This window comes from Saccopteryx bilineata, chromosome 9, assembly GCF_036850765.1.
Source record: "Saccopteryx bilineata isolate mSacBil1 chromosome 9, mSacBil1_pri_phased_curated, whole genome shotgun sequence".
Taxonomy (NCBI): domain Eukaryota; kingdom Metazoa; phylum Chordata; class Mammalia; order Chiroptera; family Emballonuridae; genus Saccopteryx; species Saccopteryx bilineata.
In genome coordinates this window covers 33967070-33982121 of record NC_089498.1, presented here as the reverse complement: position 1 = coordinate 33982121, position 15052 = coordinate 33967070, and the positions used below count along the sequence as shown (strand labels likewise).

At 42.9% G+C, this 15052-nt stretch overlaps 1 protein-coding gene across 4 annotated transcripts in view; it reads right to left on the bottom strand.

Moving 5' to 3' along the window:
* The window catches only part of LOC136312691 (kelch-like protein 36), a 123090-nt gene that overhangs the window by 61563 nt on the left and 46475 nt on the right, over positions 1 to 15052 (bottom strand). Inside the window, exon 1 of one of the 4 annotated variants that reach the window (XM_066242431.1) lies at positions 14095 to 14217. The exons of the other annotated variants lie outside the window; for them this stretch is intronic. Coding sequence (XP_066098528.1) covers positions 14095 to 14115 — 21 coding nt within the window. The 5' untranslated portion in view covers positions 14116 to 14217. Of the gene's footprint in view, positions 1 to 14094; positions 14218 to 15052 lie in introns of those variants that run through there. 4 annotated transcript variants of the gene reach the window in all.

Sequence of the window (15052 nt, the reverse complement as noted above, 5' to 3'; positions counted from 1 at the left end):
ATATATGAACTGTTATAGCTTTCATTAATTAGGTCATCAACAAATATTTATTGAACACATATGCTCTAGGCTCTGGAAGCATATAAGTGAAAAAAAAAACAAATTTCTGCCCTCATTAAATTTACATTCTGGTAAGGGTAGACAGGAAATAAAGAAAATAACTATGTTACAATACCAGACATGCGGGGTATCAGAAGGTGGTAAATGCTATGAAGACAAAGGAAGGCAAGAAGATGGCAAGAGTGAAGGAGTGCAATTCTGAAGAGGGCAGTAAAGCAGGCCTCCCTGAGAAAACGTCGAGACACAGAGTAAACTGACAACCAGGGAGCAATCTGTGTGGACAGGGAAAGGAGCATGTCTCAGGTAGAGGTGACTTGTTGCTACTCGTTTTTGTATGCACAACGCCTAGCACACAGCTAAACTTCGAAAATAACTAGTGGTGATGACAATATGAGCTGAGATACCTAAGGTGACAAAGGTGGCAAATATAAAAAAAATAACGGAAGTAAGTCAACTGAAAAGTTCTCTTTCCAAGCTCATCACTGACACACAGTTAGGCTCTACCCAAAGGCTGACGCCTCCATGGCTCTCAAATTTGGGGGATAAGGACATTTGCTCTGGCCAGGTCCAAAAGGCTCACTGCCACAGCCCACCAACTGGGCACAGGAACACTATGGTGAAAGTTTTTATTTCTTTATTGGTTTTTTTTGTATTTTTCTGAAGTGAGAAGCAGGGAGGCAGAGAGACAGACTCCTGCATGCACCTGACCGGGACCCACCCAGCATGCCCACTAGGGGGTGATGCTCTGTCCATCTGGGGCGTTGCTCCGTTGTGGCCGGAGCCATTCTAGTGCCTGAGGTGAAGGCCACAGAGCCATCCTCAGAGCCTGGGCCAATTTTGCTCCAATGGAGCATTGACTGTGAAACTGGAAGAGAGAGACAGAGAGAAAGGAGAGGGGGAAGGGTGGAGAAGCAGATGGACAATTCTCCTGTGTGTCCTGGCCAATGGTCTACCACTGAGCCAACTGGCCAGGGCCTATGGAGAAAGCTTTTTATTTGCATCCATAACTGTCCTCTGACATCTGATATACAAGTCAGCACCTGGATTCAAGAAACTATATAACAGAGATTAAAGAGAACTCTGAAAAGTCTTAAAGGAAGCTTAGGTCACCCATGTATTCTTAATGCAGAAATTATAATCAATCTGAATACTTCAACAGCAGCAGCCCAGCTCTTCTTAATCAGCTCTCATTACTAAGCTATTTCTTTTATTATTTTATTTTATTATTTTTTTTTACAGGGAAAAAGAGAGAGTCAGAGAGAAGGGTAGATAGGGACAGGCAGGCAGGAACGGAGAGAGATGAGAAGCATCAATCATTAGTTTTTCGTTGCGACACCTAGGTTGTTCATTGATTGCTTTCTCGTATGTGCCTTGACCGCGGACCTTCAGCAGACCAAGTAACTCCTTGCTTGAGCCAGCGACCTTGGGTCCAAGCTGGTGAGCTTTTGCTCAAACCAGATGAGCCCGCACTTAAGCTGGAGACCTCGGGGTCTCAAACCTGAGTTCTCCGCATCCTAGTCCGACGCTCGATCCACTGTGCCACTGCCTGGTCAGGCACTAAGCTATTTCTATGGTGGACAAATCTGTCCCTCGTGGTTCTGTATACTGTGGTCCTGGTCTTCACGGCCAGAACTAGAAACCCCAAACAAACCCATATAAAGTCCTGAACATACAGGCAGTCCCAGGTTACAAATGAGATAGGTTCTGTAGGTTCGTTCTTACGTTGAATTTGTGTGTAAATTGGAACAGGTACATTTACCTATTAAATGCAATTTACACAGATATTTGTCTTAACATAGTATTTATTTTTACCTTTCTGTGCATGTAAATACTTAAATTATTTTCAAACTTGCCGAACCTATCTTATTCGTAACCTGGGGACTGCCTGTACTCAATGCCACCAGGTGTTTTTTCTTTATTTCCTTCAACTGGTCCCTCTGTCAATTAACTTATCCATTCTACACAGTTAAGGCAAGATGCTGTGCTAAGCAGTGGGGGTGCTGGAGGAGAACCAGACCACAGGATACTTTAAAAAAATAAAATAGCCTGACCAGGCGGTGGAGCAGTGGATAGCATGTCAGACTGGGATGTGGAGGACCCAGGTTCGAGACCCCGAGGCCACCACGAGGGACAGATTTGTCCACCACAGAAACAGCTTAGTGCCTGACCAGGCGATGGCGCAGTGGATAGAGCATCGGACTAGGATGCGGAGGACTCAGGTTTGAGACCCCGAGGTCTCCAGCTTGAGTGCGGGCTCATATGGTTTGAGCAAAGCTCACCAGCTTGGACCCAAGGTCACTGGCTTGAGCAAGGGGTTACTCGGTCTGCTGTAGCCCCACGGTCAAGGCACATATGAGAAAGCAATCAATGAACAACTAAGGTGTTGCAACGAAAAACTGATGACTGATGCTTCTCATTTCTCTGTTCCTGTCTGTCTGTCCCTCTCTCTGACTCTCTCTCTGTCTCTGTAAAAAAAAATTAAATTAAAATTTTAAAAAACCCTTCTTGAGCCCTGGCCGGTTGGCTCAGCGGTAGAGCGTCGGCCTAGCGTGCGGAGGACCCGGGTTCGATTCCGGCCAGGGCACACAGGAGAAGCGCCCATTTGCTTCTCCACCCCTCCGCCGTGCTTTCCTCTCTGTCTCTCTCCTCCCCTCCCGCAGCCGAGGCTCCATTGGAGCAAAGATGGCCCGGGCGCTGGGGATGGCTCTGTGGCCTCTGCCTCAGGCACTAGAGTGGCTCTGGTCGCAACATGGCGACGCCCAGGATGGGCAGAGCATCGCCCCCTGGTGGGCAGAGCATCGCCCCTGGTGGGCGTGCCGGGTGGATCCCGGTCGGGCGCATGCGGGAGTCTGTCTGACTGTCTCTCCCTGTTTCCAGCTTCAGAAAAATGAAAAAAAAAAAAACAAAAAAAAAAAACACCCTTCTTGAGCCAATCAGTTAATTCCTAGAACCCCTGAACTCCTACTTCAGAGCACCTGCCAGAGCTCTAGTTGGACAACCATCTGGTGATGTTCCCCTTCGCCAAGCAGGGCCATGTCTTCCTTGAATGGCTGGCCGACCGATCATAGGAGAAAAGATGGAGCACCTAGAGAACAGAAGTCCACAGGGCCCTCAAAGCTCACCATGCACACCACATACATGGGATTTCTTTCCTCTTTCACAGAGAAGTGATGAACTAACAGAGCTAGCTCAAATCTATCATTCAAGAAGGAATCAACGGCAAAGAAACAAAATGGCAATGTGCCTGACCTGTGGTGGCGCAGTGGATAAAGCGTCGACCTGGAATTCTGAGGTCGCCGGTTCAAGACCCTGGTTTCCCTGGTCAAGGCACATATGGGAGTTGATGCTTCCTGCTCCTCCTCCCTTTCTCTCTCTCTCTCTCTCCTCTCTAAAATGAATAAATAAAATCTAAAAATAAAAAAAAATTTAAAAATTAAAAAAAGTTTAAAAGTTTAAAAAAAATGGCAATGTATCTGTGTCCACCTTAAAAAGAAAAAAACTAATTTGTTCAACATGTACCTTTGATGAGAGGCAAACTCTCTCTAAACTCAAACCCGGGTAACTCTGTGTCCCGTCTACTCATTGCTAGAATACTGCTACAGTAGCACTGTGTGTCAAATTCAAGACCTAGTCAGCTAAACTTCCAGACAAAACTAAAGAGCATGCTTTTAAAGACTTTTTTTTAAGCTACTCTTATCTTTCTCACTGAATAGAACTCTAGCCACAGACGAAAAAGAAAAGTTTATGCTCCTGGTACTTAACTACTGTGTAGTTGTGGCATGAGAAAGCCCAGAGTTCTGTAAGAACCAAGAATAATTATTTTAGCACCAGTTTGTGGAAAACTGGAGGCAAGAAATTAGTTAAGCTGATAAAGCCATGAGCAGTAACCAAAAAGGCAGCAAGAACTTCTGATGGCAAGCTGGCTGGCTGTGTGCACACATTCCCAAAGAGATTTTGACCACAACCAGGCTTTAGGATGAATGAAGAGTTAGTTCCAACTCTCTAGGACAATGAACATTCACGGTCAAAAGGAGCTGTGGTGAAGTCTGAGCTGCTCCCATACTGTCTGTCCATCAGGGTCCTGGTTCATGAGGGTCAGCTGAGCATCTCATGGCTTTGGGGAACATTTCGCACTTGTATATTTTTTTGTAATTGTGTTTTACCTTTTACAAACCCCAACATAGCCCCCATCATACAGCAAGAGTTGAATAAATGTTTGATGAAAAGGAATTGTTCAGTTATTTTCAACAAAACTAAAACCTCACTGTACAGACACAATGTGGTAGACATTCAAAACTTTCAGGTTTTTCAGCGCTTGTTTCCACTCAGTGCTATAATTAAATAACGTCACCTCTCAGAGTGGTGCAAACCTGTATTTTTGGTTGTTCACACCTAATCTAGACTGGAGAAGTTAAAAAAAATTTTTGTTCAAAATATGACTTAGTTAATCCCATTTATGGGAAAGTGGACAACAGATTAAGCAAAATAAGCTGTAAACAAAACCATATGGAGTCTCTGAAACTTGAGTGTGGCTAAGCTAACCTGTGGAAGTCATCCAAAACACAGATTTGGGGCCTACACAGTATGTCTGGAAGACGATCAGGTGCCAGGTGATTCTCATGGGTGAAGACCAGGACCAAGGACCATAAGTTAAATACTACTACATAAAATGATCCCAAATGTCTAAAATTTACCACAAAAGGTACCAAGGGAAGCATTTCAATATACAGGAGTGGACAACTCTAGAGAACAGCCCAAAGAGTGACCTTCATCTCAATTGGCAATGCTAACACAGAGTGGTACTACCCACTTCCTAAAGCCTGTGGTTTTAGTCCTAAAACCTGTGGTTTCCCACAGATACCCACCTGCTTACAAGATCTCAGTCTTTGGCTTGGACTGTCAAGATCCCTCACCTCTCCTCCAATTCCTGCCCCATCACTTCACCCTATACATCAATCAGCTACAATTCTATCTCGGGTTCCCAAACAAGCCGCAGGCCTTGAGACTGTTCCTTCGCATGTTCTCCCCTACGTGCTTTGCTCTGATGCTTCTCTTTCTAAATGTCACCTTTCTAGAAAAAAACATCTTCCCAGCTTACCCTGACAGTCACACTTTTCCTTTTTCAATCCACATCTTACAGGTAAACATCTCTTGGACTGTGCCACTTCTATTGACCACACCCTGCCTAGTCAAAAGTCCAAGAACCCCTCCTACGGAACTCTTCATTGCCACTGCGACCCTGCTGGAGTCTATTCTGCATGGGGTAGTCAGGGTATGAGCCCAAAATACAATCTGATTATGAGGTTCTATGGTCAAATGCTATGTCATACCCTCCTCCACACTTTTCTCAGTATACGGACAGTAACTTCCAAGCAAGGCTGCAAAGTTGGACAGACCCTGTCTACCTCCCATCCCACCTTGAGCACTGAGCTCAAAACACACTGGCTTTCTCTGAGTTCTTTAAATGCTCCAAACTTCCTCCAGTCAGAGGGCCAGTGCACATGCTGTTCCCAACTTCTGATGCTCTCAGCCAAAGAACCAATTCCAGGGGAACGTTACCTGACTTCCCCAAGCTATGCCAACAGACTGCATTCCCTTCCTTCTAAACATACTTCTGTTTGGAATAATATTATACATGCATTACTGTGATTATCTGATTAGCACTGTCTCCCACACTAGACAGCAAGCCCGCTGGTAAGAAGGACAAAGACTATTTTTACTCATCCCTCCATCCTCAGTGCCTGGTACACAGGAGCTACTCAATAACTATTTGCTGAATGAGTGAATAAATGAATGAACAAATGAGTGTTCTTAACTATGTTGTTCACACCTGTTACAGGAATTACCACCTTAAAACAGGACTCACCTGGTTTATCTCCCCACTACTCTGTGAACTGCTAAAGCACAGTAACGCTCTTCTCAGCTCCATATTGCTAATGCCCAGCCACCAAAAATCTCTGAACAATGACAAAAAAGATAAAGTCCTTTATATGTGCTTTTTAGTAAATATATGATGTTTTGCAAATTATTCCAAATAAAATCAAATGCTACCCTTGGAAGACCCTATTTTGCATTTTATTAGTCAGAAGTGCATGGCTGAATATGGTTGTCTCGGGGGAGGTGGACCTGAGGTGGGAAGTGGAAAGAGAGGGCTTTCTTTTTTATCATTGCAGTATTTTGATAAAAACAAAAAAGGAGAGTCTGACCAGATGGTGGTGCAGAGGATAGAGCATCAGACTGGGGATAGAGAACCCAGGTTTGAAACCCCAAGGTTACAGGTTTGAGCACAGGGTTGCTAGCTTGAGTGTGGGATCATAGACATGATCACTGGCTTGAGCCCAAAGGTCGCTGGCTTGAGCAAGGGGTCACTCACTCTGCTGTAGCCCCCAGGTAAAGGCACATATAAGAAAGCAATCAATGAACAATTAAGAAGCTGAAACAAAGAATTTATGGTTCTCATCTGTCTCCTTTCCTCTCTGTCTGTCCTTACCTGTCCCTCTCTCTGTCTCTGTCACCAAAAAAAAAAAAAAAGGAGGGAGAAGAAGAAAACCTAATTTTGGAGAAGATATGGGAACACCCAGGTTAATCACCCCATTCCCCACTTTTCACTCAGGTTGGTGACCTAGCAATCTCTCCAACCAACAAAAGGTTCATCCTCTCAGTAATCTTCTCTAGAGTAGCGGCGCCTGATAGACAAGAATTTGAATTTGAATCAAACCTCTTCCACAATGGAATAAGTGGAAAGCATGACTGCTGTAATTAAGGGGCTAAATGTCTTCAAAATATTGGGTTTTTTTAAATAAAAATGTTTGGACATCTTCTTACTCAGAAATTTCTATAGCACTTTCACAATTCTTGGTATACTGCATCTCAATGGGCCACTTAAACCTCCAGTATATCTGCTCCATTCCTTGGCAAAATCAGGTAAAAATAATTAAACTTACTGTATTTGAATAGATGCCTTCAGTAATTTTAAAAGCAAGATTTGCTCCAAAAAGTTCAGCTTAGTGCCTACCTGGTTAGAATAAACTGTATTATGATAGAATGGAACAACCCAAAAAATGTCCTAACACCAAAAAGCATAGAAATATATATCAAACTGAAGATCAAGCATCTTAGAGGAAGAGGTGACTTATACTTTTTAACTTCAATACTTCTGTATTGTCTGTATGTTTTAGAAATAGCATGTCTTTATTTTGTATGTAAAATTAAGATATCAAAATGCAGCCCACCCAATATTTAGGAATTAATAATTAGTAACATATTAGTGCCATGTAACATTAGTAACACAGTAATAGTAACATATCTTTATACAGTTAAATCTTTACTTCATTCCTCAATCATAAACTTTCACTGAGGAATATGGGAAGTCATAATGTGAAATGTTATCATCGGTCTCTTTAAGAAAAGCAGTTTGGCAAAGTAAAAAAAGGCAAAGAGGCAAAGAATTTAGAAGTCCAAACACCTGCTTTTCAGTCCCTGATCATTTTAAAAGTCATGTGACTGCCTGACCAGATGGTAGCGCAGTGGATAGAGCGCTGGACTGGGATGCAGAGGACCCCAAGGTCTCCAGCTTGAGCGCGGGCTCATCTGGTTTGAGCAAAGCTCACCAGCTTGGACCCAAGGTCACTGGCTCAAGCAAGGGGTTACTTGGTCTGCTGTAGCCCCATGGTCAAGGCACATATAAGAAAGCAATCAATGAACAACTAAGGTGTCACAATGAAAAACTAATGATTGATGCTTCTCATCTCTCTCCGTTCCTGTCTGTCTGTCCCTATCTATCCCTCTCTCCGACTCTCTCTGTCTCTATTAAAAAAAAAAAAAAAAGGCCATGTGACTTCAAGTCACAACCTCTGAGTCTCACTCTACTTATGTAAAATGGTAACAATATGTTATAAAGTTGCTGTCAGGGTCAAACCAACCATGGCACTTGATAAACCATGCAATTTATAAAGTACACAACATTCTCCACTTGTCAGTTACTGCAATGCTTAGTGTTTTATAACAAATACGTTCTTCTTTGTTCAATTATCAGGTCTACCCAGAAGGCCTACTCCAGGTCTCAAATAAATATATATCTTAGCAGTCATCTAACCATATTTTAAAATATCAACCTAAGTTTTGTTTTGTTTTACCACATTGGGCAAAAATCTCCCAAAACTCTAGAATTAAACTTTATTTTCAAATTCTCTTCTATTCCTCCAAAGCTCCCACATGCCCTATGAAAAGGAAAAAGATTGGTATTTTCAGAAAGAATAGGGAAGAGTATAATTTTAATAAGATGAAAGTCTCTCAGGAGAGGCATTGCTTCTCTCGTCTAGAGTTATGAACTGTCTAAAAATAGGAGAAACACAAATGAAAAAGAACATTAGAAATCCTCTTGACAGTTATCAGAGCACCAAATAAATTCACAAGTTAATTGGTCCTGACTAAATTTAAATGAATATAATAAAAATAAAAATGCACTGCTTTTTTCCAGGGCAAAGGACACTATTGTGTTTATGTGAAAACAATTAATGCAGACTCTAACACTTCATTAGACCAAAAGGCAACTCAAAATTTCTATGCAGAACCATATATTCAATGCTCCAGGACAGTTCTAGATCCATGACTTGCAAAATGTAGCTTATACCAATATCCAGCTTTACTCAATACATTAACATAAAAATGAGTAATTTTCACAAACATTTACAATGGTAAGCTTCTATTTTTGTCAACAGGAGGAATGCAAATTGAGAAAATGGTCCAAGCCATCCCCACTACTTCCAGTGCAACCAGTGGATCTCAGCTAGGGACTACAGCTGGGGTGGGGGTGGGAGGCTACAATATTCATGGGATTCTCTACCCCAATATGCAGTCCACAAGCCTTAATGCCTGTTTTCTTTCCTACATTGTATCTTTACAGCAGAGCATACCTGATAAGTCTAACATTCTATTAACATTTAAACTTTCTTTCTACAGTAGTTCCGGTAAGAATGTAACTTTGAAGATGTGGTGAATTTTTTGATACTTTTAAGACTACTTTGCCAGAAAAGAATAAGGGCCTACCATTTGTCTGCATCCAGTAAACACAAATAAACGGAGCATTTCTTCACAAAAATAAGTGGAAATACAAAAATGTACCACCATCAGGTATGAGGTGGGGGGGAAACAGAGGCTAGATGTAAATATCAAGAAGGAAGAACATTGGAGACCCCAGCCTGTCTATTATGAAGCACTCTCATTTGTAATGTGCTAGTTGTGAGACACTTAAATTGAGAGAGTGCAGGCTAGGAGATGGCCCTCGAGCTGACACCAGAAAAATAAATGGAGAATTGATCTGAATGACAACCAATAAAGCTATAGACAAAAACCAAACGGGATAGGCCTGTAAATCACAAGGCGTGAGGAGTCGGGCGAGCAACGAGGCTCATTGAAACGGGCCAACATGGCCCTTCGTGGCCCACAGGTAGCTGCACATAAACACTTGGTGGCAGGCACTGGACCAACACTCTACATACATATTATCATCTAACAATTCTCAAGTTAAGCCACAAAAAAAAGAGTCTAGGAATACATGCTTTAATTCTCTGCATTACCTTTCTCTTCTAGCCTCAAACGACACTTCTACTTCTATTCCTCACACCTACACTATTCACAGGCGAGGGCCACCACAGCATGGCATGTTTCAAAATAAGGGGCAGAATGGAGTGAACTGGCTGGCAGCTACTGGTTTCTCACGTCTTCTGCTAAAAAAGAGGTCATAGCTGAAGAACTTTTAAATAGTCAGAAAGTAGCCAGTTCATGAAAAGTCTACATTCTGAAGACTCCACATCAAGGTTTATGATAGATTCTACAATTTCTCATTCCTGAAACAAATACTAGGAACATTCACTCCCCTTGGGCTACCTTTATTATGCCCACAAAAATTCTTAATCCAGCCTGTATAGACAGAAATGGTTACAGAAAGGCTTTTTGGTAGATCACTTCAACAAACAGGAAAACTGCAGTCCAAGCACATGTAAGTCTTTGGAAATGAACATCTACCCTGCTGAAATAGCACTAAAGTGACAAATGACAGTAATCCAATGGCCCAAGGCCAGTGAATTCCATTGCAAACAGATTTATCTGTTTTCTGCCACAGTGATTCTTGTATGTGTGGCAGTAAACAGAAATGTAACAGGCTAATTACAAATTCAAAAACAAACGCTTCCTATTTTTCATACTTAGTATATTTTCAGTAAGAAACATCCTCAACAACCACCTTTCATGTGCCACTTGAAAAACCAGATCCATTATTAGCAAGTACTTACATGTCTGAAATCTGTAAAATCACAAAAACAAACAAATAATAACTATGAGTCAAGTATAAATCAAATAGTAACTAATTCAAGTATAAATGAGCCTGATCAGGGGGTGGTGCAGTGGATACAGCATCAGCCTGGGGCACAAAGGACTCAGAATGGAAACCCCAAGATTGCCAGCTCATCAGCTTGAGGGCAGGGTCGCTGGCTTGAGCAAGGGGTCACTGGCTCAGCTGGAGCCCCCTGGTTAAGGTACATATGAGAAAGCAATCAATGAACAACTAAAGTGCCTCAATTATGAGTTGATACTTTTCATCTCTCTCCCTTCCTGTCTTTCTGTCCCTATGTGTCACTCTCTCTGTCTTTCTGTCTCCCACAAAAATAAAAATAAAAAAGGTAGAAATGATACAACTTTTCTTAATTACTTGAATACTACATTCTGAGCAAAGCACAAAGTAAATTGTGCCACTAGGCTTGGTATTATGCATTAAGCTTTGTAATCCTTTTCTTCTTAAATTTGCCTATGTGAACATTATTAAATCATGTCAGTTCCACATAAAAAAAAGCCCTGGAATACATATCCTAACTTTTGCTCTACACAGAAATTTAGAATGAGGTGGGTCCACTTATTATTCCCTGTAATTTCAGTACATGGTAGTCCCAACAAAATGGGCTCCAGAGCATGAGGGTGAGCACACCCTGGATTTGGCTCCTCTGCACTGCTGGTCTGCAAAACCACTGAGACAGCAAACAGCAACTCACAAATTTTAATAACGTAATTAGTCTTTAGGACATGTTTCAATACTTTGCTGCCACTATGCAAAGGAAAAAAGGTATCTCCAACAATCTTGTATTCAAATAATGTTACTTCAGCTGCTATGTGAGACTCTAATAAAAAATGTCTCAAGAATTACTAATACAGTTGTCAGATATAAAGATTCAACAATACAGTACACTGCCATATGCTGAAAATTAGATTCAAGAAATCCCACAGTGTAAAATGTGGGGGCCCCACTATTTCAAGGTAATATAAAGACTGGGGTGAGCCTGCTGCAGAGCACCAGAACAGCAGCAGCCACAATGGTATCTAAATAGGGTGTGGTAAGCATTATCGTGGGGAATGTCACATAAAGGACTTCAACAACCACAAAAATTTCTTCTGGTTTAAGACAGAACTGGTCTGTTCAAATTAATTATCCCAAATAATTTAATAAGTTCCTTGATGACAACAAATATTCATTAATTAGAGACATACTTACATTTCAATTGTCAAAGTTCATCATTTGTACTTGTTAAAATATTGAAAGCTATTGGCATTAGAAAAGCTTCCAAGTTTTGCACTGTTTCATGTCAAGCAAGGAAATAAGATTTAATCAACAATATGGAAGATATAACCTATACAAAGTTTTAAAACTGTAACCTTAATTCAATTTTGAAACAGGACCCTTACTGTTAGGTTGTGGTTGTCACTCCCACAGCAATATGCACATCATGGTGCTTAGCACAGGTTAAGCATTCAATCAATATTTGTTGAATGAATGAATGGCCTTTAAGATAAAAGACCCTTAGGGAAGCAGGTAACTGAATAAAACAAATGTATTAAAATGCTCAACTTGACTCAAGCAGAATTCAATCATTAAATCCCATCATACATAATTTCATTACTTGTTTCCATTACTATACTTTAAAAAAAAATTGAGAAATCATACTATTTCCTTTGCTAACCTCTCCACGGTAAAATTTACTATCGTTTAACCATACTTTAAAAGAATAATCCCAAAGCACTGCGAACATTTATGCTCAGCTAACTTTTCCCACTGTAATTATCTAAAAATGTGTAAGTCATATTGTATAAAACAAATACAGTATTAAGACAATGAATGAAACTATTACAATTAAGTTTACATAGTAACACCACTAATTAACATTTAAATCAATTCTGCATTGTTACTGGTACTGATAATAATGGAAGTGAATTGTGCCTAACCATGTATTTTTTTTTCATTTCAAAATCACTGAATATTCTATTACACATTAGTTCACAATGACACTTGTACCTCTCCATCTTTTTTTTTTTTTTTTTTTTTAAACAGAGACAAAGCGAGAGTCAGAGAGAGGGACAGATAGGGACAGACAGGAATGCAGAGAGATGAGAAGCATCAACCATCAGTTTTTCGTTGCGGCACTTAGTTGTTCATTGATTACTTTCTCACATGTGCCTTAACCGTGGGGCTGCAGTAGACCGAGTAACTCCTTGCTCAAGCCGGTGACCTTGGGTCTTAGCTGGTGAGCTTTTCTCAAACCAGATGAGCCCGCACTCAAGCTGGCGACCTCGGGGTCTCGAACCTGGGTCCTCCCCATCCCAGTCCCACGTGCTCTATCCACTGCGCCATCGCCTGGTCAGGCTGTCCATCTTATTTTAATAATCTATTTACATGAGAAAAAGGCAAATACTAAGTCTCTTAATATTTACAAAATTACACATTTGTAAAAATTACTCAACTACTATGCCACTTTTTCGTACAAAGAACTGTACTGGAAGTACATATATTTGTGAACAAAAAGAGTAAACTTCTAGTTCAAACTAAAGTACCAAAAATTTCATGAAATTGCACCTCCCTGTAAAGATCTAATTTTTAAAAAGGTTTTCACGTTTTCAATTCCACAACACGCATTAATTACAAGTTATTAAAGTCGACTCCATTTCCAAAAAGGGCAACAAAAACCAACAGCTTAATAAAGGGTTAGGATTTACCAGCCACTAGTTAACCAAACAGCTACTTTGTTTCATTTCCCCATATTTAATACAAAAACACAATGAGATGGTATAAAAGTGCAATAATTTCTACAGATTAGATGTTAACATACCAGAAGAGTCTACAGCAAGCTTGACAAATAATACCACATGCCGATTTTTATCCAGAGTATTTGTAATGAGGGGGGCGAGGGAGGGAGTACAGTGTGATACAAGTTCAACTCGACACATACATCTGCCCCAAATCGAAAGGTGAATTTTACTTTCTTTCCACTGTGGGTTATTATAAACGTCCCCCAAGCTTTGGATACCGTTGTGACACAGTGCATTAGTGTCAGCCAGGCTGTGATGGATTCGTGCAAAAATGTCACTCAAATGCAAGTGAAAGCATGACCCTAGCGACTTATTTCGAGTTTTCTTTGCAACAGTAACCTAAGGCTGCTCCTTAACGACTTCAGTCTAAAATACAGAAAACCAAACAATCCTCCATGGTCATTTCAAGCTGAGAGAGCAACCTATGGAGACATGGGGGAGATGAGGCGCCCCCAAATCCTAGTGGCTCGCTCCGGACAGAGAGGCTCCGGAGTGCTTGGATGGCTCTGCTGCCCCGAAGAGCCCCCCGAAACCCCCAGGCTGCCTCTCGGGGCGACAAGAGTCCCATTTCCACAGTCGGCGCGGTCCAGCCCGGGAGATTAACCCCTTCGCGCCCTCCACGCCCTCTCCAAGCGGACCCCAGCATCCCCTCTCCGCCGCTTCCTCGAGACAGGGGGCCAGCGGGCTCCAGCGCGGGGCAGACCGCGACTGCGGGCGACCGAGGCGCGGAAGCGGCGGGAGGCTGGGGCCTAGTCCCGGGCAGCGTGTCCCGGCGCCCTCCCCCACTCCCACACGCTCGCTCGGGGCCGGGGTGCGGGCGCCCGCCCGCCTCCCGCCCCAGTGCCCACCCACCCGCCCGCAGCTCTGGGTCCCTTCTTGCCGAAGGCACGAGCCAGCAGCTACCTGTGGGCCACGAAGGGCCATGTTGGCCCGTTTCAATGAGCCTCGTTGCTCGCCCGACTCCTCACGCCGTCTCCCCCGCCGCCGCCATCTTCTCGCCCGCACATACACACTCGCATCGGCCGCCGCGCCTGCGCACTGACCGCGCACCGCGGGGCGCGGGGAGGCCGGGCGCGCTGGGAGCGGAATGCGCTTGCGCGGCCGACAGGTGGGCGTGCGCGGCGGGAGCTGGCGCTGGGTGGACTCTGAGCCCGCGGCTCTCGGGCGGATGCGGGCCTGTTGGAAGAGAACTAGGAGTCTTCGGAGTGCCGCCGCAGTACAGGAAGGGGAAAGGGCAGGGGACAGAGATCAAGACGCCAAAGCAGCCACTAACTTGGGCTTCTCACCTGGCGGGAGGCCACCTAGATGATGGGCGGGACTTGGGACGTCCGGTGCCCGGGAGCTGAAGCCTGAGATCGGCCCTGGACTCCCGAACCCTAGGGTCTCCGAAATGAGCGCGGAAGACCCGGACATGTCCCCTGGTTTATGGTGATCACATTTTCATCCATTTATTCACTTCTTCACTTTTCATTCATTCCACAAGTATTGACAGCTAACTCTGTGCCATGCCTTTTGCTAGGCAATTGGAGAATATTAAAAAACAAACAAACGCTCTTGGGGCCTGGCAAAGAGTAAGCACACTCAGTGTTACCTATTACACACGTACTGCGTGTATCCAAACAGACCCGCTTTGGGGTCATTGGTTCAAGAAACAGTGAGCCCCCTTTCTGATTATGCAGTTTACCATCTAGTTTGGTCCTGTGTCTTGCCGAGTGATTTCAGGCAAGCTACTTCTCTTTCCTAAGCTTTTGGTTTCCTTACCTATGAATGAAACTAATAAAATGTCTTCTAAGATTTCTGTGAGATCAAATTAGATGAGTGTGGATACACTGGCAAAGAGAGCAAGCCCTCAGTGAAAATT